Source organism: Numida meleagris, chromosome 1 (assembly GCF_002078875.1).
Source record: "Numida meleagris isolate 19003 breed g44 Domestic line chromosome 1, NumMel1.0, whole genome shotgun sequence".
Classification (NCBI taxonomy): domain Eukaryota; kingdom Metazoa; phylum Chordata; class Aves; order Galliformes; family Numididae; genus Numida; species Numida meleagris.
Window position 1 is genome coordinate 3,246,435 of NC_034409.1, and position 24,020 is coordinate 3,270,454.

Here is a 24,020-nt window from a genome sequence, read left to right on the forward strand (position 1 = left end):
GCACTTTAGTTCATGACACCTATTTTTTAAAGAACATAGGCAATCAGCTACTTCACTACTGCTGCAAGCATTTCTTCCTGAGATAAGAAAGGCTATGGAAAATTAGCGTTGGTAGTTGAACTGTTAAGAATACAAATGCAACTTAAGGTGACAAAGAGACCTTTCTTCAACTCTCTGGCAAACTTAGAATAACAGAAGCAATGTGATTTACTGAAAAGGTCACCTCAAATTCTTTGTATTGCAGTGCCAAGTAGATGAAGATAATCTGGCATTGCATCAGAAGTTACCAGTACCCTTACTCTGAAAGAGTTCCTCTGTGTAACCTTTAAGACGATGTTGGATAATACGCAACTTTTACCATCTTCTCCTCTTATCCAAGCTTAAATATTCAGTGTCTAATTTAACCAGCGTCACTGATTAAGTGGGATAAAACAGCTAGAAGCAGAACAAGAACAATGTAACACAAAAACAAGACTTAGTTCTATTGGACTCTACTTTGAATATTTTCAAAAATTCCATGTCAACAGACATTTCCTTTCAGCAAGCTGTTTGTGAATAGTTGATGTCCCTACTAGAGAAACATCTGGAGTCTTTGTTTTTTCATTTACTTCTCCATTTGAGATTGACCTTTTCATTTCTAAATCAGGTTTCATCCAGAACCCTGACAGAAAAAAAACACTGCTTGCAAGTGCTGGCAGCCGATTCAATGTACTTCTTTAAGTCACCAAAATCCTGAACTATGCCCCAGTAGGTTGTCTTCTGCCATCCACTTCAGACTATATCCAAACATAAAACCCTTCTGGAACTCCATTTCTAAATACTTCTCCACTTATATCAAGTATGTCTCTTTTTCAAAGTTCCCCGTGCATTCAACTCAACCTTCACCTTTTCTCAATTCCCAGACCTTGCTTCTTCTCAGCCCCTTCACAACCCCCCCAGCTTCCACTTGAATTTCTTGACCTGCCGTTGCAATCTAATTTTCTTTCCTCCAAAATTTGTCTCCTCCACAGTTGTTCTTTTCTATATTCCTTTATTCCCATCCCAGCATTAACCGTGATAAGAGTCAGGCACGAGGAACTCAGAAAAAACATACGCTGTTTCTGGCACTGTTTTGCGCCTTGCATCCCAGCCAGGCCTCCCAAGCTCTACAGAAGCTCAACTGGATAAGAAAGAATGCCAGCAAAAGAAAAAAAACCACAGAAAATGAACCCCTTCAAGAAACACCAGAACTACCCACACTGGTTTGCGCAGGAAGAAAACACAGTCACCCCTTTTGACAGGAAGGCCCTATTACATTGCATCCTGAGTTAGACAACCATACACATGTTTTTGTAGCTACAAAAACAAGAAAAAAGTGAAAGAGGCAGCAGTTAAAATTATTGTTTGTTTTCAATATTACTGGTTCTTTATTTTCTGGATCAAAAGAAAGGATGGTCTAGTTTTACCTTTCGCATAGAAGTTGATAAAAGAGTTAAGTCCGAATTTCCTCAATTATGCCACGCATATCCCATTTAATTTTGGGTGAACAGTGAGAACTTTTTTTTTCTTCAAGTAAAACCCAGAGTTCCAGATGTAAATAGAAGCTACATAAGCTGACCCTACAGGACTAAAAGACCAAATCCAGTTTCAACAACATATCACTAAACATGTGAGAAGCCATGAGAAGTACAGAGCTGTGAGCAGTGATGAAAGGGTTAGGAGTAGAAAAAAAATCTTGATACGAAACATGAGGACAGTTTTTAACCTTTATACAGCACTATTGACACTAGAATACCACAATCAGTTTCGTTATTGCACATTTTTTAAAGAACATTAAGAACTCTGTACATGACACACAGATGTGAAGGCTAGGGAAAGAGCCTCACTGTGAGATTTTCAGCTAAGGCCATTTGTCCTACTTGGTAACAACCTCGAAACACCTTCGCCAGGAAAAAAATGGCAATATTCAAGTGTTCTCAAGTTCATAAAGTAAGCTAGTGACAAGAACCTGGAAAAATTCAAAAGAGAAAAAAATACGTTTATGCCTTTCACAAATACTTGGCAAAATCAATTCCTAAATTTAAGTGTCAAAAAGTGGTGGAATCTCAATCTTTTCAATCCTTTAAGACAACGTTGCATGAATTTACTTAAGTTATACTCTGACAAACAAGTAATGAACTCTGAACACAATAACCACAGGATATTTTTACTATGTACTGTGAAATGTCATGTGAATTACATGAGTCAAAGGTTGGAACTCTTTTTGTTACCTCCTATAACCCAATCTACATTCATTTCAGAGGTTTCATACATTAAATACCAAGCAAAAAAGCGCCAAGGAAAATGGCTTGAATGCCATGAAAGCTCCTGGGATTGCATGGCCTCTGGCAGTTACTCTCTGCTCTCTATATTTCCACCTCCTGGTTGTCTGTTTCTACTCGCGTTTTTGACAGAAGCTAAAAAAATTTTTCTGAACCTCAACACCAGCATCAGGTCCGAAATGTTTCTTTGGCAGCCTAGCTCAATCTTATCACATTATTTATGTTTTACTCACTGAACTGATTTTTGGCTCATCAGTCTACTTTTGGGAAATAAACCTTCCCCCCCAGTAATCATTAACACTTCAATTTTGCATCCATTTCATATTTTTCAAGTCTTATTTCAAAGGTCTTCTCAACTTGGAAGTTTGATTTTACTTTTTTTTTTTGCAATTTTGGCACGCTATACACCTATACAATCACTTTAGAAGTATGGCATTTTTCTGTACAATAATTCATATATTATTAACAGTATGACTGTACAACTTGCCTCTTTTTCAGTATCTCTGGATATACAAGTCCACTGGTTCTCCTTCACGCTGTATGCCCAAAAGTCAGCCAGGTCTTGAGTTCCATCCCAGCCACCAAACAAATAAACAGTTTCTAATAAAAAAAAGAAGAACACATTAATTTTATTTAAAAAAAAGAATGTCTTTAAACAGAGAAATACCTACAAAACACCTGTGATAAACAGACTGTAGGTCAAGCCTATGCAGGTCCTTCTGGATGGTATCCCTTCCTTCTTTTGCATCAGCTGCACCACTCAGCTTGGTGTGATCTGCAAACATGCTGAGGGTGCGCTCAGTCTGGGTCACTGATGAAGAAGATGAAGAGCATCGGTCCCAAAACTGACCCCAGAGGATACCACCCATGACCAGCCTCCTCCTGGCACTACAATCATGCAATCTACTGTTTATCCACCGAACAGTCCAGCCTTCAAATCCATCTCTCTCCGATTTAGAGATGGATGCAGGACCATGTCAAAGGCCTTGCACAAGTCCAGGTAGACATCATCGGTTGCCCTTCCTTAGTCCACCATTGCCATTAGTCATTACTATTCTTTATCAGTGAAATCTGTTCCCTGCTTGATGCAAAACTATAGTCTACAAAGATTTCTGAGTCAGCAGCTAAAAACCTTTTCTATTTAGTCAATCCCTTATAAAGGAAAACTTGCTTCAGTTATGAAATCCTCTTCAAGGGAAATGGCTTGCATAATATAATTTATCTAATGTCACAAAAGCATGTCAGTAGAGCAGTAACAGTTTAAGTCAGCATTCCAGGTTCATCCTTAGAGCATGTTACCTTAAATTCGCATGTTAACTAAACTGCAAGCACAGCAAGTTCAAAAGCTTATCAGACTTGCTGATGAAACTAAATGAAGCCTCCAGCACGGGAAGCATGTAAGGAAGAAGTCTCTGTTATGACATCAAGGGATGATTAAGCCACTTCCACTATAGTAACATCACTAGCTGGTCTTGAATTCTCAAAATACTTCATTTTCAGACTGCATAAACACAACACAAAACCAAGTCCAAGAAGAAGGAGTCACTGAAGAATCATAGAGCTTTAAAAACTTCTTCAAAATCCACGAGCCAGTTCTATTATGAAGGTAATGGCCAATTTTTAATCCAAGACCAATTAAAGAGCAGAGCTAGAAGTGTGATTATAAAACAGGAATAGTCCCTGACCCTTACCTACCATCAGGATAGTGGTCATCACCATGGAAAGGTTACCCTGGTTCATTAACTTTAATTACCCTTCCTCCTGGACTCAGGGCTCCCAGTGTTCCCTGCTAAGAGCAGGTCCCTTTGTGCACATAAATTCTCACAGCTCACAAAACCCACATTACCACAACAGCTTCATTGATAGCTGAGAAAAATAAAAGATTTGGCACTGGCTAAGTATCCTACTGGGGCCTTGCCAAAATGTCATGCCTGCCTGTAAAGGCTTTGTTGTCTCAGATGAAATTTAATAGCAAATCTGAATGAATTTGATGAAAACTCAGATTTTAAAAAAATACCTAAATCACGCTGACAGAACTAAGTGGTGTATGAGCACCAAAAAGGGGTAGAACTACACAGTGTGAACTGTGAGCATCCCCACATTCCACAAGCAACAGCAATAACATGAGCATACATGAACTGTACACCAAATTTCTTCTTTATCTTGCCATAAATCCATAGTCGAGATGAAAGAAAGACTCCATCACTATCTAGACCCAGAATGACCATCGTTTTTAATCTTTACAGAACTAACAAAAACATTTCTTAATATGTAAATTCATCTGCTACTGGTAACGTAAGAAAAACCATTTTTCAATAGCTCTGAAGTTCACAACTGTTCTCCCAAATTATAAGGAAAAATTAGCTGGGGGGGGAGGGGGATAGCACTTGTTTTTTCAAAACAGAAGTTCAACTTCCCTCTTTCGCAACTGGTATCACACCTTTCCGTCTATTTTTCAATTCAGACTTCACAGGAAGGGTTACTTTTTCCAAGGAAAGCACCCACTAAGCCAGACCCAGATGACAACTTCAGCACTCCCTGGTATTGCCACAACATCTAAACAATGCATCAGTATATGCCCGAAGAGGAGGTCAGACACAGGGAACTGACTACAAGCTTTCAGGCAGCTGGAGTGTGAAGCCTGAGGGGAAAACAGCAGTCTTACATTGGTATAATTATTTCCACTTTAATAGCACTAGGGAAGTCAAGATGCATCATAGCTGTATGTCACACAGCAATATCAATATTGCTTTATTAAAGCAGAATTCAGTTCTGCTTCAGGGACAGACTGGAAGAATTTTTCAAATCTACCTGCAAGGCAACAAGAAATACATAGTTACATCTACCCAAAGCTTTTGCCAGCTACATTTTGAACATCAAATTCCTCCTCCAGCATCTTATCCTTATCTCCTTCACATTGACTGTTGTACCAAAATTCAATACTTCTAATTAAATATGTTCTACAAATATTTCTCAACTGCTTGCTTACTCAAAAGTGGTTTTGTAATGTCTAAATTCTTCACTTCTTTTGCTCTCCAGATGACTAGAAGGTGCCAGAATGCTCCTCAACAAAGTATCAGAGAACATACCCTGAAAAAATTAACATATGTCCTGACAACCTCTCTGCAAGTTCCATTTCTCAGACGAGTACATACAGCAGCCTTCTCCAGTCCTTGTTAAATCCCAAAAACCCTGTGGGAGCTTCGGCCTAGGCTTGGATATGCTCACAAAGTCAGCTTTTCTAACTTCTCTTAACTCCGTCTTCGCTGCATGGTGAAGTCTTAGATGGGATTCTGGCACAGCAAGTTTTCCTATCAGGATGCAACACGGCAAATTGCTAAGGGCAGGCTGATCAAATCAGCTTGGTCTACTGCAGAATCCCTGTTTTATCAGGGCAATGAACACTCTCCAATGCTGGTGGCTTATTAAACTAATCAATGATTTCGGATGTAAGACTTCTAGAAATCTGCCGCAGTCCTCTTTCTAACCCCTCACAGTAAAGCAAATTTCAGCAACAAAGCAGGTAGCGTCGAGATGTGCTTTGAAGAACTGTAAGGATGGATTCTTCATAATATCTGGATCACTTCTTATTGTTTTAGTGCTTTTTTTTTTCCCCTCTGTGTAGCTAACTGGAACTTCCCTTGCCGCAATTTGTGTCCATTGCTCTTCATCCTCTCCTCCGAAATGAATGTCTATTTTCTCCACACATTTCTTCAGCTATCTGCAAGCTGCATCGTGTTCTTTGTAAAGGAGCACACTGAGCACAAATATACAGACAGATGTTGAATTTACTTGAACACCACTCAGTTTCTGAATCACTATTCAGTGCAGATGGTGGCTGGCTACAATTTTTTCAGGCTCTAGCTAGTCTGGGTAGGCATACAATGCACACAAAGTCATCTTCTCAAATGTGAAAGCACCACGAAGTTGAGTAACCTCCAGGATGCAGCAGCTGTTTGTATTTCAGAGCTTAGAAGCCATCTGTGTTTTGTTTCAGAGATCTCTTCATCTTGTACACAAGTCCTGTCTTTAAATAAAATATCTTATGGATAGACACGTTTTCCCCAGGCAAAACAGCATCCTTCCCCATGTCTGCTGCTTTCGCTTCATCTTTTTCAGAGCTCCACGTTTCTTTTGAGATAGTTTCACCATCTCTACATATACTGTGGCATTCTGTGCCCACTGTTTTGAATCGCCCACTGTTCCCAACCTACTGATCCCTTTTCACTTATCTAACAGAATGAAATAATTCCTTCCCACAGAAGGAAAGGCAAAATAACATACACCCGAAACAACAAATTAATTTCGCTTCAGAGACTTAGCAGAGGTAGCACAAACACTGATAAGGATCATTTCACTAATATTTTCCTTTATAATACGTTTCAGTTGCCACAGTTAGGAGAAACAGACAAAGTTAACACAGGCTAGACAGAAAACATAAGGAGGCTTTATCTAAATGAAATAACGATGAACCTTGAAAAAAAATTAGGATAAGTTACTGAAGAGCCTTTTAAATAGAATAACTTCACTACTAGTTTGTTTTCTTTTCAAATCCTAAAAAACATCATTCTGTTACCAAAATAAATTATGTAGTTTTACAGACGACGATATAATTCGCATAAAACTGCTCTGTAGGAGCAGACCAAGAAACTCCACCTTACCTAGGGAATTACAAGCCAGACACCCAAAACACAGGACTCCTCTAAAATGTAGATCAAAAACTTCTAACTTGAAAGTGGCACTCTGCTCAGCTGTTCTCACTTTCTTCCTGAGTTGCCGTTTCAAAACGTGTCATAACTGAACTATAGGAAGTCCTGAGGGGTCATAATCAAAGCTACGTTAATCAAGGAACCAGCGCTAAATGGATGTCAACATGCTCTCTTCCGGAACTGCATTGGGGCAGTCATTCTATCAGCACTTAGTGCATCTGGGAAGCAATATTGTTATATACAAGCCTGCTCTTCAGAGCTTGAATGTTTCACCAGGATCTACATAAACTGTACAAGGTTTTCATGACTGGTGTCGAGCCTGCTTAACAAAAAATGCCCTTACGCAGCTTTGGGGTTTTTTGCACTTCAGGTGTTCTGGGAGTGCTTCTGTTTGTATTTTTTATCTATACACCCGGGTTCTGACTATCCTAACACTCCTCCTTCCTCAGAAAAGGCGCAAAAAACTCTCAAGCCTCTCATACAAAGAGCTACGTAAGGCAAGTACCTCACACGAGAAGCAGAAACATAATCCTTCTGTTTTCACTTACAGTCTAGAGTCTTAACACGTGCAACAGCAGTTTCCAACTGCAGCTAGGAATGCCTCATAGTAAATGTTTCTCTACAAGCACACCAGGAACAGCTTCCTAATTCTGCCACCCAGAATCATTCCAGTCTGAGTGCTAATGAAAATACAAGTCTGGAGAAAACTGCTGAGAATTAATGATTACCAAATTTTCTACGTGGAAGACAAGTTCAACACTCCAAAATGCCCGTGTCTTCATTTCAATATGCTATAAAAGGTTTTCAAAGCACAAAGAACACTATACTTATTTGGAGACATCAGCAGCAAGTATTAAATGTATGAACATCAGACAGAAGTGAGCTACACCACTACAAGTTACTGTATGCCAACAGAGATGCCATAATTGCTCTTTTAGTTACTTTCAGCCTATTCTAATAGGAAGATAAAACACGCTGAAAGACAGTTTGGATCAAGTTAAACTATACTCCACCTGAAACTAAGACCATAAGCAAGAGACTCAGCAGACCAAATCACTATCAGTAATTCAAGATCTAGCTCAACTACTTACCAGCCCAGATCCTCTATACTGACATTAACACATGTGCATCTGGCAGGCTCTGTGTTATACAAAACTTAGTAAAAATAAATGTTTATTACTGTAATCAGTAGCAACTGGTTAATATATCCTTGAGGTTAATCAAAAAGCAGAACCAGCTGCGGTTATATCCACAGTTACAGCAGATCTGGGCATCAGAGATTAAAGTTTCCTTCCAAAACTAACTACTTTTATGTAATAAGAAGGTTCTGATGTTTTGATGTAAGCCTGATTTTAGTATTCAAGTTTGTTTCCAAAATACTAAAGTTGAAGAAAATATTCATCTTTGATAAGCACTTCACCCATCTAAGGAAGCATGCAAAAGAACTTATTCTTCAGCTTCCACAAATCTTTGGGAAAACAGCTCAGCAAGTGCGTGGGTGAGGAACGGATGATGTCTGCAAGTGTGCTGCTGCTCCTTTTTCCATTAATATTTGATTTGCTCATGGCTGGCCAGGGAGACCAATTCCAGTCTGTAAAACACATCCTGACCTAACTGGCCAAACTCCCACAGTCTCATTAAATGCTACCTATGTTCAAAAGAAAACTCAAGCTGTCAGCAGCAGCTGGTTTTAAGAATGCAAACAGCACCAAGAACTTTCCCTGGCCCGTTCGTAAGTTAAATTACATGGCAAAGCTTTTAATCTCAAAAACATACAAGCTTTTACAAGCCTCAGTGGGCCTGGAAGCAAAAGTAAGGGCAACTTCCCAAACTTCCTAATACTCCATAGAAAAACTTTCTGAAGGAACATATCCTGCCACCGCTGGAGAGCTGCAGCAAAAGGGGACTAACGTGACATAGGAACCCACTTCTTGCACCCTGAGACTCTTTGTAGATGCTCTCTAACCAGTTTTAAGCAATTAGAGGATAAAAAAAGAATCAGAAAAAGAAAATCGGTGCTTTATACTGCTTTCTTGAAGCAGAGTGATAACCTAAACGAAATGCAGAGATGATATTCTTAATGAGACTTAAGGAAAACGACAGAAATGGAAATGAAGACTCATCTGACCATCATTTTATTGCTTTCAGCAGCTCTAAAGCACTGTCACTGCCAGACTGACGTGCTTCACGTTTCTTTGGCATGCCTGTGAAATAGACAGTGCTACTTACTCACTAAGACCACTAGGGAGCGTTCACAGCTTCTTTTGTAGGCAGACGCCAGGAATCCTCCAGCAGCATTTTATTCTAATGAATCTCTTCCACCAAAAAAAGTTTGCTTTCCTATACAAAATAACTCGAGTGCTTCCTCTAGAGCAAAAACTACATTGAGTAAAAGCCAAAGACTGCAGCGACTGCTGCATTTTTGCTTGTTCACTATGACTTAGCAAATTACTCTTGAAGGTACTATCCTGTCACATGCTTCAATCGCTCTCCATATGACCACAACAGAGACAGCTATGGCAATTTTTGCCAGCTCCCTCATTGCCACCCTGTATTCCTCTTTGTTACTGACAGCCCTGATCTTGTTTCTCCTTTCCTAAGAAAAGCTCCATTACTCATACAAATTATTTGTTTAGCAAAGATGCAGGCAGGGAAGCTTAAGAGAACAGTCACTTTAGTCAGGAATGACGCACCACAGAAATCTGATTAAATAAAAGCAAGACAAAGCTACCGAAAATTATAGAGTACAGAGTTCATCAAAACTGTTACCTATACCTTCCTTTCTTCTCTTTATGGGCTCTTCAAAATAGAGGTTGAACCATTTTTTAAACTGCTATTGAAAGCATTTTCATAAAAAGCATCAAGTAAATTATATCTAAATGGAACTTCTCGCACAAAAATAGCAGAAGTTACAAGCCACTCTAATCAAAATACAAGGAATATTCCAGCACATCAGGTCTATTGCTTGAGTGCTATTCCAAAGCAGAGATAAGGGAAATAATCATCTCTAATTTCTCTTCTCTTGTATAAGCATCTGCTCGAAAGGGAGAAGAAAGACAAATTATTTAAACCAATTGTTCTCGGTTTCTTAGCAAAGTAGCAAGAAGTCAAAGGCCTGAAGGGGGTATTTAGCAGGGAAGTAGTGGGTGGGGAAAGCAATTGGAGTATAGCTCCAGGCAAAGAAAGTATTAAATGCAATCATTAAATTTTCTCCAAAGATTAAAATTAAGGCATTCTCAGAAGAATATATTTGCAATCCTTACGTGAAAAATCTCATTAAGTAACTGAATTAGTTAAGAAAATCAGTAACTACTCACCTGTTTGAACATCTATAACCATCTGGTGGCCTCCTCTCATCCCTGGTCGGCTGTCTTCCCCATCACCTTTTAAAAAAAAACAGGAAGAGGAATGGGAGAATGTCATCTGTTGTATCTTTTCTGTTTAAGGTGTTATAACTTCATGTATAGTTAAAGTACTATACAAAAGCGGGGCAACTTAACTCATCTTTTTTAAACTTCAACACTTTCTTCAGGTGGTATTCTTCCACACATTATAGAATTCTATATAAAACTGTACAGTTATCTGCTGACTGATCCAATAAATAACTGAAGGGAATACAGTACACTACTGCAATTCTAGGAGCCTTCCAAAGGATCCTCAGAGTTCCTGAAGCATGCAGGTCCACACAAATGAGATGTGAGCTACCTCTGAAGCTTTCCAGTAGTGGGAACACAGAAAATCTCTTGCTCTCTTTTCATCTCTCACCCAATGCTGCCTGAAGGCAGACAAGTGAGAACAGATACTCAAACGACACAGCACTGTACTCAAGGGAGGGAAGCAAAGGGCTAATGGTATGGATATAACAGTTAGCTTTGCACCAATTATTTGTTCTCACATAAGGGAATTCCAACTGCCCAACTGAAGTAGTTTTCCAGCCACTTCAGATTTCTTAAACGTCCAGGACAAGGAAGCAATATTAGAAAGATAACCCACATTCTACTGGAAGATAAGTCTGTTTATACTCATACATAACCCCTCCCAAGAGGTCTGGGTATGGGGCTCCACATTTGGTGACTGGCACTTTGAATGCTACAGCTGCTGCATGACAGTGATTTTTGTCCTTTGTAGTCAAAGCTGCTGTTACATGACTCTCAACATTTCATGACAGATTCTGCAGTTTAGATTTACTGTACAAAAGATGAAAATGTCAGAAGATAACGCTGCAAATTTTAAATACTCCACGTTAAGATAAAGCATCTATTTGCCACTCTTGCTTTACATTTCCCTTTAAGCTGACTCCAGGCTTTAAACCCAGTCCTACAGGTAACTTACAGTTTGAGTTTCACTTGTGAAATGACTAGTTATCCTTGAAGTGACAGCTAGTGTTCCTGAAGCACACCTTACTCAACCAGAGACCAGGTTACATTTCACTAATTTGCAGACGAATGGAAAATGTTTCACAGATGATACCATTCCCCAGAACAGCTGTCCTACAGGAGGCCTTCTTGCATCAGTGTCTTGCTCTATATCCAGAAAGGAATATGAAAGAACCAGCAGTATGGGGACTATAGCTTAAGAAAATATCCTTACCTTTGGTGCTTTTGGGGATAATCTGTCCCCAGCGAGGTTTGTATTCTTGTTGACTGATATACTGATTGAATAAGCCATCTGCAAAACAAAACTCTTGCTGTATAAAAGGTTTATACTTCCATTATAGCAAAAGAAAAAAAAAAATCACTTCTAAAGCCGTCAATCTAGTATACTCTTCCAAAAGGCATGCCTGTTTGTCAGCAATGCAGGACTGTCCCACGAGAGAATGGGCTCCAATACCTCCCTGATAACCTCTGACTGGTTGTCATGGTGATGGCCTTGCACTGCAAGTGTTTGAGACGTACCAAGCACACTCCAGAAAGTCAGAAAGTCATTTCTGTTAGGCCTTTACAGGCATTGAGGGACATGGGTTAGTGGGCATGGTGGTGAAGAGCTGGCAGTTAGACTAGATGACCTTAATGATACTACGATGTCTTCAATTTATTTAAATTCTCTATATACATCAGTTAATTTGTTAAACTTGCTAATGAATTTAACGTGGAAGCACTACAGTAAGAAGAGTACTCATTACTAGATCAATCAATAATTACACAGTCTGACTGCCAGGTCATGCCAATCATCTATAAATCTCCAATGTGGTGTATTTAGTTAAGAATAGAGTCCCACCCCCTTATTTAAGCAAAAGAGAAGTTGTCAGTGCATGTAAAATTCAACCATTTTAACACATGCCAATTTAAAACTAGGTCAGGTAGTATCTCTGGCGCTCCACCTGAGAAAGAAAAGCAGATTAAAAGCTATGACACGGGACAACCAAGCACTGGATGAAAAACAAAATTGTTTATATTCTCTTCAGAGACTTAAGCACGAAGAGAAACAGAAGAAACATCAGGTCACTGGCCAGATATGCCAACTGCAGCATTTCTGCAAGCAGCAGTAACTTGCAGCACTCTAGCCACATTCCACGTGCATTCTTCTCTCCCCCTATACACCTACCAGATGTAATTTGCTCAGTATCAAGAGGTCAGTTCCTAATTGTGCTCTACACGTGTCATGAATTTACCAGAAAAATATTTGATTTTTTGAAGCTCTTCTCCTTCAGTCTAAGAAGAGCTTAAGCAAGCACTGGGGGAAACTTGTTTGTATCAGTCTTCGAATGACTTCAGTAAGAAAAACTCCCTAATTTTCTGCAAGTATATCAAACTACTAGACTGCTAATGGCCAGCCTCCTGATCACTGCTTTCCTCAGCACCCCCCTGCCTATATTCCACCATCTCAAGACATAAGCTATTTATTACAAGCGTTTGTACTCCATTTATACAGTACTCGGGGGGGGAAAAGTGAGTTCAGACAGCCAGTTTTCCATCACCAGTGCTGTAATAACTAACACGAGCAGAACCAGAATTCCAATGACAGATTTACATGGCTCTGTAATGAAACAGAACGTTGCACATCGGCTGCTCAGTCAAGTGTAGGACGCATTCAGAAATCCTTAATCGTGTTCCTAACTGCTTTGCTCTTCACTAGAATCAGACCTAGCAAACTAGCTCAGGAATCACTTTTATATTCCTCAGCACAGAAAGGAAAAATGAAATTACTAACTTCTGTGTAACACCTTTCAGTTCTTCCAACCCCAGTAATTGTGGCATTGAGGTAAGAATGTAACAGATTCTGAATGCCTCCATTTATTTATACAAATCCCTTGGTGGGCACAGAGACAAAAATGAAGATCATTATTTACTGCACATGCACCTATTTAGTTACAAAAAAGGTAAGAATCTTAGGTAAGCATGACACAACATTCAGAGGATATTTTAGAGCATTTCCTGGCATCCTGTACTTTGTCACGACTGAAATCCAGGTTTTAATTAGAACCCAAGCCAGCAAGGACTTCCTGGGAGAAGATGAATACTCTATTTAGAAACCATCTAATAGGAAAACTAAAGGCGCTCAGGAGTTCTTGAAAGGCACTGAATTTGGTCTTAAAATACAAAACCGCTTTCAACTTTCATCAACTCTGCTCTGCAAATTTTTCAGATTAGTTACTCTGTTAAAGCAGGGCAGATTTTACTCTCACCTGTCTTACGGTCAAAAACATCAGTACTCTCCCAGCATTAGGTAACTGAGGAAACTCAGAAGTTCTACATATGTAGAATGGTTTGTTTCGGTTTTAAGACTCCGGCTCTTACTCAGATTTCTTCAAGATTAATAAAGGTGGAATAAAACACAGGAAGCTTGAGATTTCACGAATTCTGATTCGGAAAAGCCAACTTCCAACAGAACAAACGTATGCGCTGAAAGCAACTCCATATTGAGTCAGATTTTTCTAGCCACAAACTTAAATAGAAATTCAGCTTTTTGGTTATCATTTTTCGGCCTTCAAGACCGAACACAAAACTGTATTTATCCCTATGGCAGCCAATAGATAATTGGACATAAATAGCTCAAGAGGATGAATTACACCACATATGATCTGAAAGGGTGATTTAACCTCTCTCCCATGCTCAACACCCACAGGCTGCACTTGTCAAGATATGATACTTCTCCCCTACTGCGCTTTCAGCCTCTTTTAATAATGCTTCTTGTCTTCCATGGGACATTGGTTTGGAAACACTCCAGCCTGCTTCCCAGAAATGTTTCTTTCTGCTGGGAGCAGTTCCACATTCATTCTACTTGCACCGCAAACCAGAAGCAGCTTGTTTTGGGAGCTGAATCACCACCTGTCTGACACCACAGGGAGAAGAAGAAAAAGGAAAAAAAAAGAAAAAAGGGATTTCTAGGTGGATTCTGTATCTGACGCCAGACTTCTAGCATGCTCCTTGTGTCTGTTGCCAGGATAGAGCTGCTGACCAAAAAGTCTCCAAAGTTTCTGCAAGGCACTGAAGATCAGATCCAGGCCTACTTATGTTTGTCAGCTGTTTCCAAAGAATCGCTAGTTTAAAATAAATTTCAAGCTCACTGTAGCAAAAGTGTTAAGTGCAAGCTTTTAAAGGAAGTAGTTTCCTTAGGTCCTGAGGTCTCTCATCTCAATGTTCATGTTTACTCTGTAGAACTGCAGCCAGAGATGGTACTTTCATTTTGTACTGTTTACAAACACTTTGCAACAACTTGTGACGCATTTTGGATTTATCAACACGAACTTCACAATAGTTGAAGCTTAGTAAATTTCATCTGGTAACTGAAGGCTTAATTTTGTCTGTCAATTACACATTACCCAGAACAGATTAAAACAAACACTGCAGATCAAAATATTTAACTTTGTGAAGCTGGTCAGAAACAAGTAAAAGTTGGATTAAGTTTAATTTTAGACAGCACGCACCTCCAGAAGTACTGAAATCTACTCACTTCACAACTAACGTCACAAAAAAAACTTCTAAACCACATTTCGTCCATGACTTCTGGAGTTTGTGGTTTTGTTTTGTTGGGGGTTCTAGGGGGTTTTAGACTTTTTTTTGTACAGTAAAAAAATAAAGTTTTTGTAGTCAGAAAATGCTTCCATACAAAAGCTGAAGCAGAAAAAAATGACATCAGACAAGAGTCCAGCCACCATGTAATTTCCTTAAGATGTGAAAGCAACAAGAAAACACGAATTTTCAAGCCTCAAAATGGTGACATCCTCTTACTTTCCTCTTAATAAGAGGAGCAAATCAGGATGCTAGGCTTGCTCTCCAACAAGACACCTGCTTCTACACAAACCTTACCATCTGCAGCCTACTGTAAGGAACTTGCTTTAGCAGGGAGGTTGGACTTGATTATCTCCAGAGGTTCCTTCCAACCCCTAGGATTCTACAATTGTATGATCTACTCACCATAGGCTTTGGATCCCTAGCAAGCTTCTCTCCTCCATGTGTCCCAGTATAACACAGAGCAGAAAACCAGCCTATACTTTCTCAAACATGAACCCCAAAGTATCTGAAGTTAAAATTAAGTTGTCTGTCAACAGCTTCCAGGAGAATACAGATGTTCCTGTACACCCCAAGTTTTGGGAGACATTTGAGCCTTTGGGCTGTAAATCACCACCTTATTCATTGTAAGGGGCCAATGTGTCAGCAGATAGACTATCTGCTGACACGTAGTTTATGTATTCATACAGATAGAAGACTTGCCAGTAAGAACAAATGGGTCTCTGGAATACTAATATGCAGCAAACCTAGCAGATCTTCAATCCATTTCAAGCAGCCTTCCATGCCTCCAGTAGTTGCACCAGTTCACCAAGTAATTTGCACTCCTCATGCTCTCTGTAGGAATACTAAGCAGATTTTTTTCTTCAATAATATAGGCTGGTTGAAAGCTATAGGAATGAATCCAAATGTGAAGCATTTGAACTAAGTCTGTGAACCAGCTGAGATTTAAGGAACCTTTTATTTTTGAGAGGAAGTCAGGCAGCTGCCAGAGTTTCCATTTGCCCGTTTTCTAAGTCTAATGCACAAGTCAAAAGAATCTGCGGGAAAAGTGTGGCTGCCTGCCACCGAGCTCTCAAAAGAAATCATCTGGTGATGTGAGGTGGAAGACAGCGTTCATCATTAGCAATGCAAAAGAACAAGAGTTTAGCTCTGCTAGCACTAATTCTTGACCACCTACACTTTTTCTACATGACTAAGCCTATGGAAATAGCCTGCAAAAGATGTATCACGTTTCACTTTTTAAATACCTACCACCGCAAATATTAGCCTCTATAAATCAAATCTTAGGCTGCATGGAGCAAGCAGTACCACTGTCAGTCTCACTGCGCTCTGTTGGTTCCTTTAAGGCAATGAACTCTCAGATCAGCAAGAGGTCAGCAGTTCACATATTCATGTTCAGTCTGTTCAAAGAGCAAACTGTTCCATAACAGGGATAATTTAAGAATCTGTGTATCTCAATTAACTCTACACTTCAACTACACTAACTCATCATACACACAACTACAGTTAATCTGCATCTATTTGACAGGAAAATGCAGTGGAGAGTTCAGTTATAAAACCCACACCTTCAAAATTCAGTAGTAAGCTAGGAGACTGCACAACCAAGCTACTAAGAAAGTGAAGTGCTGGGTGCAAACAAGCTTTTTTCAAACAGAAGAGCTTCAGAGACACCCAGAACAGAGCAAGGACAGGTAATTGTGGAGGACCACAGGGAGCAGATCCTGTAGGAAAGTGCGTTGAAGACCGAAAACATCTATTCCCATCCTACCAAGAAAGGGAAGGACCCACCTGTGAGACACCAAACATGTTCAACTACTTCCCTTTTGACAGACATTTGGTATAACTGCGGACAAACTCTTTCAGCAGCAGTTACGTGTTTTTAGTTCCTGCCCTCTCCCCCATTGTAGCTGGATCAGTTTCCTGACTTGACTTACCATGTGGCAGCACAAGCACCAGTGCCACCAAGCAAGGGGCCAGGGCACACACAGTCCTGAGTAGGGATTGACCCAGTTAAAGTTCTGCCATCTTACAGCAAATATGGGATGCGGCCTCAGTGTCTTGAGATAGATATCACTTCTCACTGAAGGGTGATGGGAGGTGATAGAGCTTTAAACGGGTACAAAAGCTGAAGGCAGCAAAAAGAATTGCAGAAGGATGGGGAAGGCAGGTTAATGTATTCAAAGACAAGCAAAATCATTAAGGATAAGCAACAGAGCAACGGGAGATGCATACACTGACATTTAACTTCAGCTAGCTAGATTAAAAGGAAGCAATATAAACACACCCATGCATATTATTCTGTCCCTCAGAAACAGTGAGGAAACATAACTCTGCTGCTTGGAGACTCTCTTGCTAAGTTACCCATAGTGTGTTGCTAAAAATATTTGTTTCCGTACTTGCTGGAACAAAAAAAGGAGTGATAAAACAAACCACACTATTTTTCTAGGTTGCTTAAGAGATGCAAAGTTCTCCAGCCTCTAAAAAGGGACATGATTACAGGAACAAGGGAAGGAGGATTATTCACATCAAATTGTCTGTCCGTCTGTCGGTACAATACAAGACCTGGAATCTTCTACCAGGGAAGTCTTTTGTTCGTACTTCCACACCTGGTAAAGTTGAGCACTGGAGACAGCAATTCTGCTCTCAATATATTGGGGAAGCACAGAAGCACCTCCTCAGTTCAAGTCCTAGGGGAAACTGCTGGATGCAATAAATTCAGTATGCTACATGTTAAGTGGTGAAATGAATTAATACGCGACAGGGCAAAACAAAGCCACAAACATTCAATTCATTAGTGCCCATGGAAAAAAAGGTCAGTTTTTGAGGGACCTCATTCAGCACATTCTAGATCTCTAGTGAAATTCCATTCAAGAAACAGCTTCTACTACAGCCTGGAATGAGGTGGAAAGAGGAAAGCCTCTAGGCACTGACGAGATGAAGCCACAGCCAAGGCAACAGACTGATCGCTTGGCAAGATCATAACCATCAGCATATAGCATCCCTCTGTCTCAGTTTGGTGGGCTCATAAGCTCCGACATTCTCTTCTTCGAGTAACACCGCAAAGACAGAGCAAGAGCCAGACACAGCTCCCCGCTGCTCTTTCCTCCTGCAACCCTCACATGCTCTTAGATTCAGCAGGAAGCTGCCAGTTGAAGAATGCCTCTGCATTGCAGGAAGCTGTTTACACTCCCTTCCCAGCCAACAACACTACTACATCTCAGGAGGACAAGCAGCACTCAGAAGGACAAGGATGAACGCAGTCATTTCTCAGGCTCAATGCTTGTAGCTGCTCAGGGAGCTCAACACAAGGCAGAGTCAAGCTGTTCTGCTTACATAGTTCAGAAGACTTCTGTCAAAACTCACAGAAAGCCATTTACTGCATTTTTTGACAGCCTGTTGCAGTAAACTCCCTAAAATTGTGCTCTGTCGTGCTTCCTCACGAAAGCATTGTGATTTTCATGGAAGACAAACATTGATTTTAAATCTATCATTTCTATCATATCCTAAGAACCACTCGCAACTTCAGTGGTTTTACCAAGCAAGAGGTGATCAATCACATATGCTGCTATTTACTCTAAGAGATATTTCAAAATGATTGATTACCCCAGAATTTAAAACAAAACAAAAACAAAACCACCAACACAAGCCTTTGGCGCCAGACACCCATTAAATCGGTCCACTTAGTCGCCAACTCCACAGACACAAGGATCTCTTATGCCAGTACAGGTTTTCCCATGAATAGCAATTGCGCGTAGTCAAAAAGCACGACACCCACAGGCAAGAGTACCTCTGTTTATCAAACTGCAATCCAAAACCACTGCACAGATCTTTGGAGACACTTCACTGCAAAAGCTCAATTCTTGTATCTCATTCTATCAACAGAAAGTAAATCTCCTCCACCTTAGGAGATGAAAGCTGTTTACAAACAGCGCTTCTAAGTTGAAAGGTTCCAAGTAAAAAATTAATAGTAGTTACAAAGAAACCGGTAAGTGAAGACAGCCTCTGCTTCCAATCATCATGACTTCTCTAAAGACATCCTCCAGGGAGTATTTTCTTCATAGACAAAGACAGCATTCTCAAATACAGCTGAAGTTCTGCTGAAATACCAACCAAGTGGTAAGTACTAACCAGAAATCACGATAAAGATCATTACTGAGAACACACAAGTTCTACACTTCTGTTTCCCTTGCTGCTTTTCTATGCTCATCACTCCAGTGACTTCTGATAGCCATGCCCACCTCCAGCTTGCCAGCCACTTGCATGAAGTGCATCTTTAACCACTCTTAAATTCATCAAGTTGTCGTCTTCAAGGGAAAGAGTGGCTCCAAACATAGTTGTGATAAGTTATTTCATAAATTAACTTTTAGCTTACATCACGCATATAAAACCCAGAACTTGGTAGGACACCACACTATGAAATAGCACATGGAGTAGACAACTCTACTGTTATGTACATTAATACTGAAAGCAGTAACACTTCAGTGCCTTTGTTTAGTTTTTAATATCCACAACCGCCTCCGATTCTTACCATTCACAGCTTTTTCTATCAGTTCTTCACAAGCATCAAAGTCTCCCTTCAACACTAGTTTGTCATGCAGGTCTGTCAACATAGGGTGCTCCAGAGCAATCCTGGTTTTCTTCTGCAGCGACTCAAAAGCTTCAGTGTAGTTGTGCTGACGAAAATGCTTTAGGCAAAGGCGAATGGCTTCCTGTTCACGGTACTACTGGAACACAAGAAAACCTATGAGACATGCAGATTTTTCTTTTACTAGCACTGTTGGCGTCTACCTAGGAGTCAGCCTGGAGATGGGATCTTACACACTGCACACAAATTGCTTATGAGCTTACAGAGGAACACTACCAAAGACATTAGAAGCTGTGCAGACATTTACTTTTCAACAGTATAGAAATCATACAGCTTCATGTCATGAATGCGATTTCATAGGCGTACAAGAAGAGACTGCAGTGTCCCAGATCTCCAAAGTGACCACTACTTCCCCCCCATCTGCTTGGTCCTGCTGTTTGAGGCCTACACGGCATACAGAGCAGGAAAAAGCCGTCGCTATCAGTGTTACATAATCTGATTGTATGACTCTTATGTAACAAAATAATTTAGAAGAGTAAGTGGGTCACAGCTTTTCTAGAAGCAGAAGAAAAAAAAACATTAGAATAGAAATAGTCGTAATGACCGTCGCTCCTGAAATGAAAAAGCAGAACGTACGGCTAACCACAAATCCTGCAACTTTGTGAGGGTTTCGAATCAACGACAGCAAGTATTTACACGCATGCCAGAATTTTACCTTCAAAATATTCCCAACAAGTCTTAAAGTGGAACCCTTGCCTTCCTACTACAGATTAGCCAAAGCTGTCCGTTTCCCACTCAATGGTGGGAGAGTGAGGAAGGCTAGGAAAACCCACACTGGATCAAAAATGAAGGCACAGAAATATGAGGAAGTAGTAAATTCTATTTAAGAACTACAGCTCACGCAGTTAACGTACCAAGTCATCCACTGCATATTCAAAGCTGCTAACAATATGCGTAAGTGACACAGATTTGTATGTTGATAAGTAGTTCAGACATCCAGAACCACTTCCTTCATGTAGATTCCTCAAACCCGAGCTTTAGAGCATTAAAAACGTATAATTCTTGATTTTCATCTTTACCGTGCATCACTTAGTGCAGTGAAAAACAAATCCAACTTCGGCATCTCTAAGAGCGATCAAAATACAAATAAAAGATTTTATTTTTAAACTGATGCCGCTGCTGAAAGTTGCGTTTATGAAATTTAAATGAAGGGAATCTTTCTGAAAGCCTGAAAACTAACACCGACATTCAGAACAAATTAGTGCTTCTGAAATAACGGCTCCATAGCAAGAATCTCAAACTGAAACACAGCTAAGGAGAAACACGGCCATGCGCTATATTTTTAGTTCTTAATCCATCAGTATTATACAGCTGCAAATAACCAGAACCGCGCATTTTTAGAAAATCAGTTCCCAGCCCACATGAAAAAGGCCAAGGACACATACCAATAAAAGTGCAACACACTGACAGAGGAGTATTAAAGCTAAAACACAGCTTTAGAGCACAACTGGATTTTTCTTTTTTTTTTTTTTTAAGAGATACTGAAGACACTGACTTTAAGCAAACGTTCACTTGCATTAGTCATCACCTTAGATTCTTTGTTGCTCCAAGGGATAGCAAGCAAAAGGATAGATGTATGTCTCTAATAACAAGGTTCTGCATCTTCAGCTCCTGTAACTTGGCCATTAGACTAAGTGTATAGACTTTGTGTACTTCTACTGAGCCTCTCATGATAACCAGGCTTATAAAACAGGCAATGATTATTGGCAGGTTGGCCACATGATGCAACATAGAAGTTGGTACTTGACTGATAGCATAGTAGTATTACAGAAGCTAAGTATAAAAATACTTCATGCAAAAAAGGAGTCTCAAAAGTATATAAAAGGCTCCTTTTTACATGCTATCATGCAAGTTTAAAAAGATGACAAACCAAAGAATGGCCTTGATCTGAATCTGTAAATAATTACTTTGGTTAAAAACTTAACTAGAGCATGAGACTAAGATGTTAACACTGTGAAATATACAGTTAGAATTAAAAATATTTTAAATTGTTCATTACAAAAGACAAAAAATGATAGCCATCCATAAACTGCCACCTTTAGATGCCAAAGTATGCTTGCTCTTCAGTAAAACTGAAGGGTAAGGCTTGCAGGAAGCTGTCGGGTGAGCTAAACAATAAGGAAAAAGGAGTAAAGAGCCAACTGAGGAGAATGCCTGCTTTTTTTCCAGTTATTATCTGTCACATCTAATTCTTTTCCTCCAAGAAAAGGAAGATTTTGTTGGTTGAAACACACGGAACAGAAAGGATGGGCAACTTCGTGTAGAACCTTCTTGTCTGATCTCTCAGGCAGAATAATTATTAGATTTCCAAATCTTGCTGACTTTCAAGAACATGCAGGATAATAGCCACACTATCTCAAATGGAAGAAACAGCTAACTTTGCTGCCTTTCCCCCCATAAGGGTCAGCATATATCCTCCTACTTGGCTTTGGTAACAGCAGCCCCTCCAGACCGTGGGAGAAGAGATCACTGACACAACTGATCACCAAGAACCTGGCAGCTGATCCAAACAGTCATGACTAAGTCTCTGTCTTGTTGCTTTAGGGCTCTAAGCTTTAGAAGAACAATGCTGGCACCCCTTGAAGAAGCTGTCACTACATACATGCAGACCATGAGAAGCGTGGATTCCACGGGATAGACATAACAAAACAGACATCAACGTCATCAGACTGTCCTTGACCAAAAAAAAATTTAAAACAAAAATCATAACCTCCTAGTTGCAACTGGTGAAGAATGCCAGAGACACCACCATGTGCAGTTAGGAGGAAGACACGCAGAAAACCATCAGCAGCTTCTATTAACTGGACATCAGCAATTAGCAGCCTAATAACCAAAATAACACTTCACAATTAAAGCAGCTACAGACAACAACTTCTGCGACTATTAGTGCTGCTCTGAAATCCTCCAGGAAGAAGCCCGCGATGTTGCTACAAATACTTATGAGCTAGATAGTCGGGTAAAGAAACCCTGTGGCCATACTAACAACTCTAATTCAACTGGCAGCACCACACACTGGGGAAGGAGTCCCAGTATTACCATCAAAGGCCTTCTCCTTTTTGCCTATCTCCTTTCTGACTCCTTCATTTTGAAAACAGAAATATGATGCTCCGCTGCTCAGTCTTATTCAGCTGGGAAGGATTTCTTCTGGAACAATTCATGAAATTCACATGACATTACAGAGAAGATATATGCATTAAAAATAGCATTAAAATAAATTCTGGTTTTAAATTCATTCTCCCACAGAACAGGCATCTGCTGTACTCAATTACGTACAGCTTATACAAATAACGTTTAGAAACCCTTGAACTCTCTGTCCATCAAAGTGACAAATGGCATAAATCATCTCATCTCACAGTCCAGCAGTGTCGGCTCCCCTCAATTTCAGAATATTCAACAGAATGATATTAGCAGGGAAACATCAGAAGTGTAAAGATCCGCAGCAAGTTAAGACACTAAAGAGGATTCTCTTTAAACAAACCCATACCTTGTAACAAAAGCTACAAAGTTAACCCAGATGCCTCTGGACTCACATATAGCTCTGTATGGTAAAAGAAAGACTAATCAAAAGACAAGCAGAGGCAGAAGCAGAATCTTTTACGACTTATTTCTTTCCCAATACAAACATTATTTTAATCACATTGTCCCCTTTTGACTCCACGTTCCTTTAAGTTTTTCCTGTGATGCTACCTAGAAAGTTTTTGTTTTCTTTCATAAAAGGTGCAGATACAAAAAGACTCAAGAGTCAAAGTCAGCCATGCGGTTTGAGTTTTAGCTGTGTGTTTGTTGTTTCAACAGCTGATATTCAAGGAATGAAAAGGTCACATAATTCCAGTACGAGAAGCTTCACAAGATTCTGAAATGACAAATCCTCAAGCAAACAGGCACCTAAAATGCAGGCCTACCTTGCTGTACCAGTTGAGGCACGGTTGGACCACATCTGGATCATCAATGCCATTAAGTTCAACATACCAGATACTAAAATTGAAGCTAGGTCCCCAGGATAAGAGTGGAACTGGAGAAGAAAGGAAAAGGAGAAAAAGGATGCGTAAATATCAAACGTTACACAAGTCTTAGTGGACTATACATAGTCCTATTTCAACAGAACACTTTTGAAAGTTAAATAAAATTCAGTATTTATGATTTTATGCAAGTTTTAGTTTAAGAAAGTTTAGGAAAAATTATCACACATCATGTTAAATTTGTCATTTAAAGCAATCTGTGCTAAACAACATTAACACAGAAGACCATTACAAAGCAGAAGCTTGCTTTAAGAGAAAGAGCACAAATGCTACCATTTAAAACAACTAGGAGGCAAAAAGCTTTGACATGGATGGAAATCACAAGCATACTAGAGATGCTATTTGCTTCTCACAGTGCATTTATTTTCACTTTTGTCAGCAACAATTATTTTCCC

General features: G+C 39.8%; 1 protein-coding gene across 3 annotated transcripts in view; it reads right to left on the bottom strand.

Annotated features, from left to right (window-relative positions):
• MKLN1 (muskelin 1) overlaps positions 1 to 24,020 on the bottom strand; it is a 109,619-nt gene that overhangs the window by 54,461 nt on the left and 31,138 nt on the right. For 2 of the 3 annotated variants that reach the window (XM_021384311.1, XM_021384312.1), the window contains 5 exons: positions 23,509 to 23,618; positions 19,490 to 19,682; positions 11,600 to 11,677; positions 10,327 to 10,392; positions 2,788 to 2,900 (listed from right to left, as the gene is read on the bottom strand). In XM_021384311.1, the coding sequence (XP_021239986.1) occupies positions 2,788 to 2,900; positions 10,327 to 10,392; positions 11,600 to 11,677; positions 19,490 to 19,682; positions 23,509 to 23,618 (560 nt within the window). Of the gene's footprint in view, positions 1 to 2,787; positions 2,901 to 10,326; positions 10,393 to 11,599; positions 11,678 to 19,489; positions 19,686 to 23,508; positions 23,619 to 24,020 lie in introns of all 3 variants that reach the window. The other variant, XM_021384313.1, reaches the window with a different exon arrangement.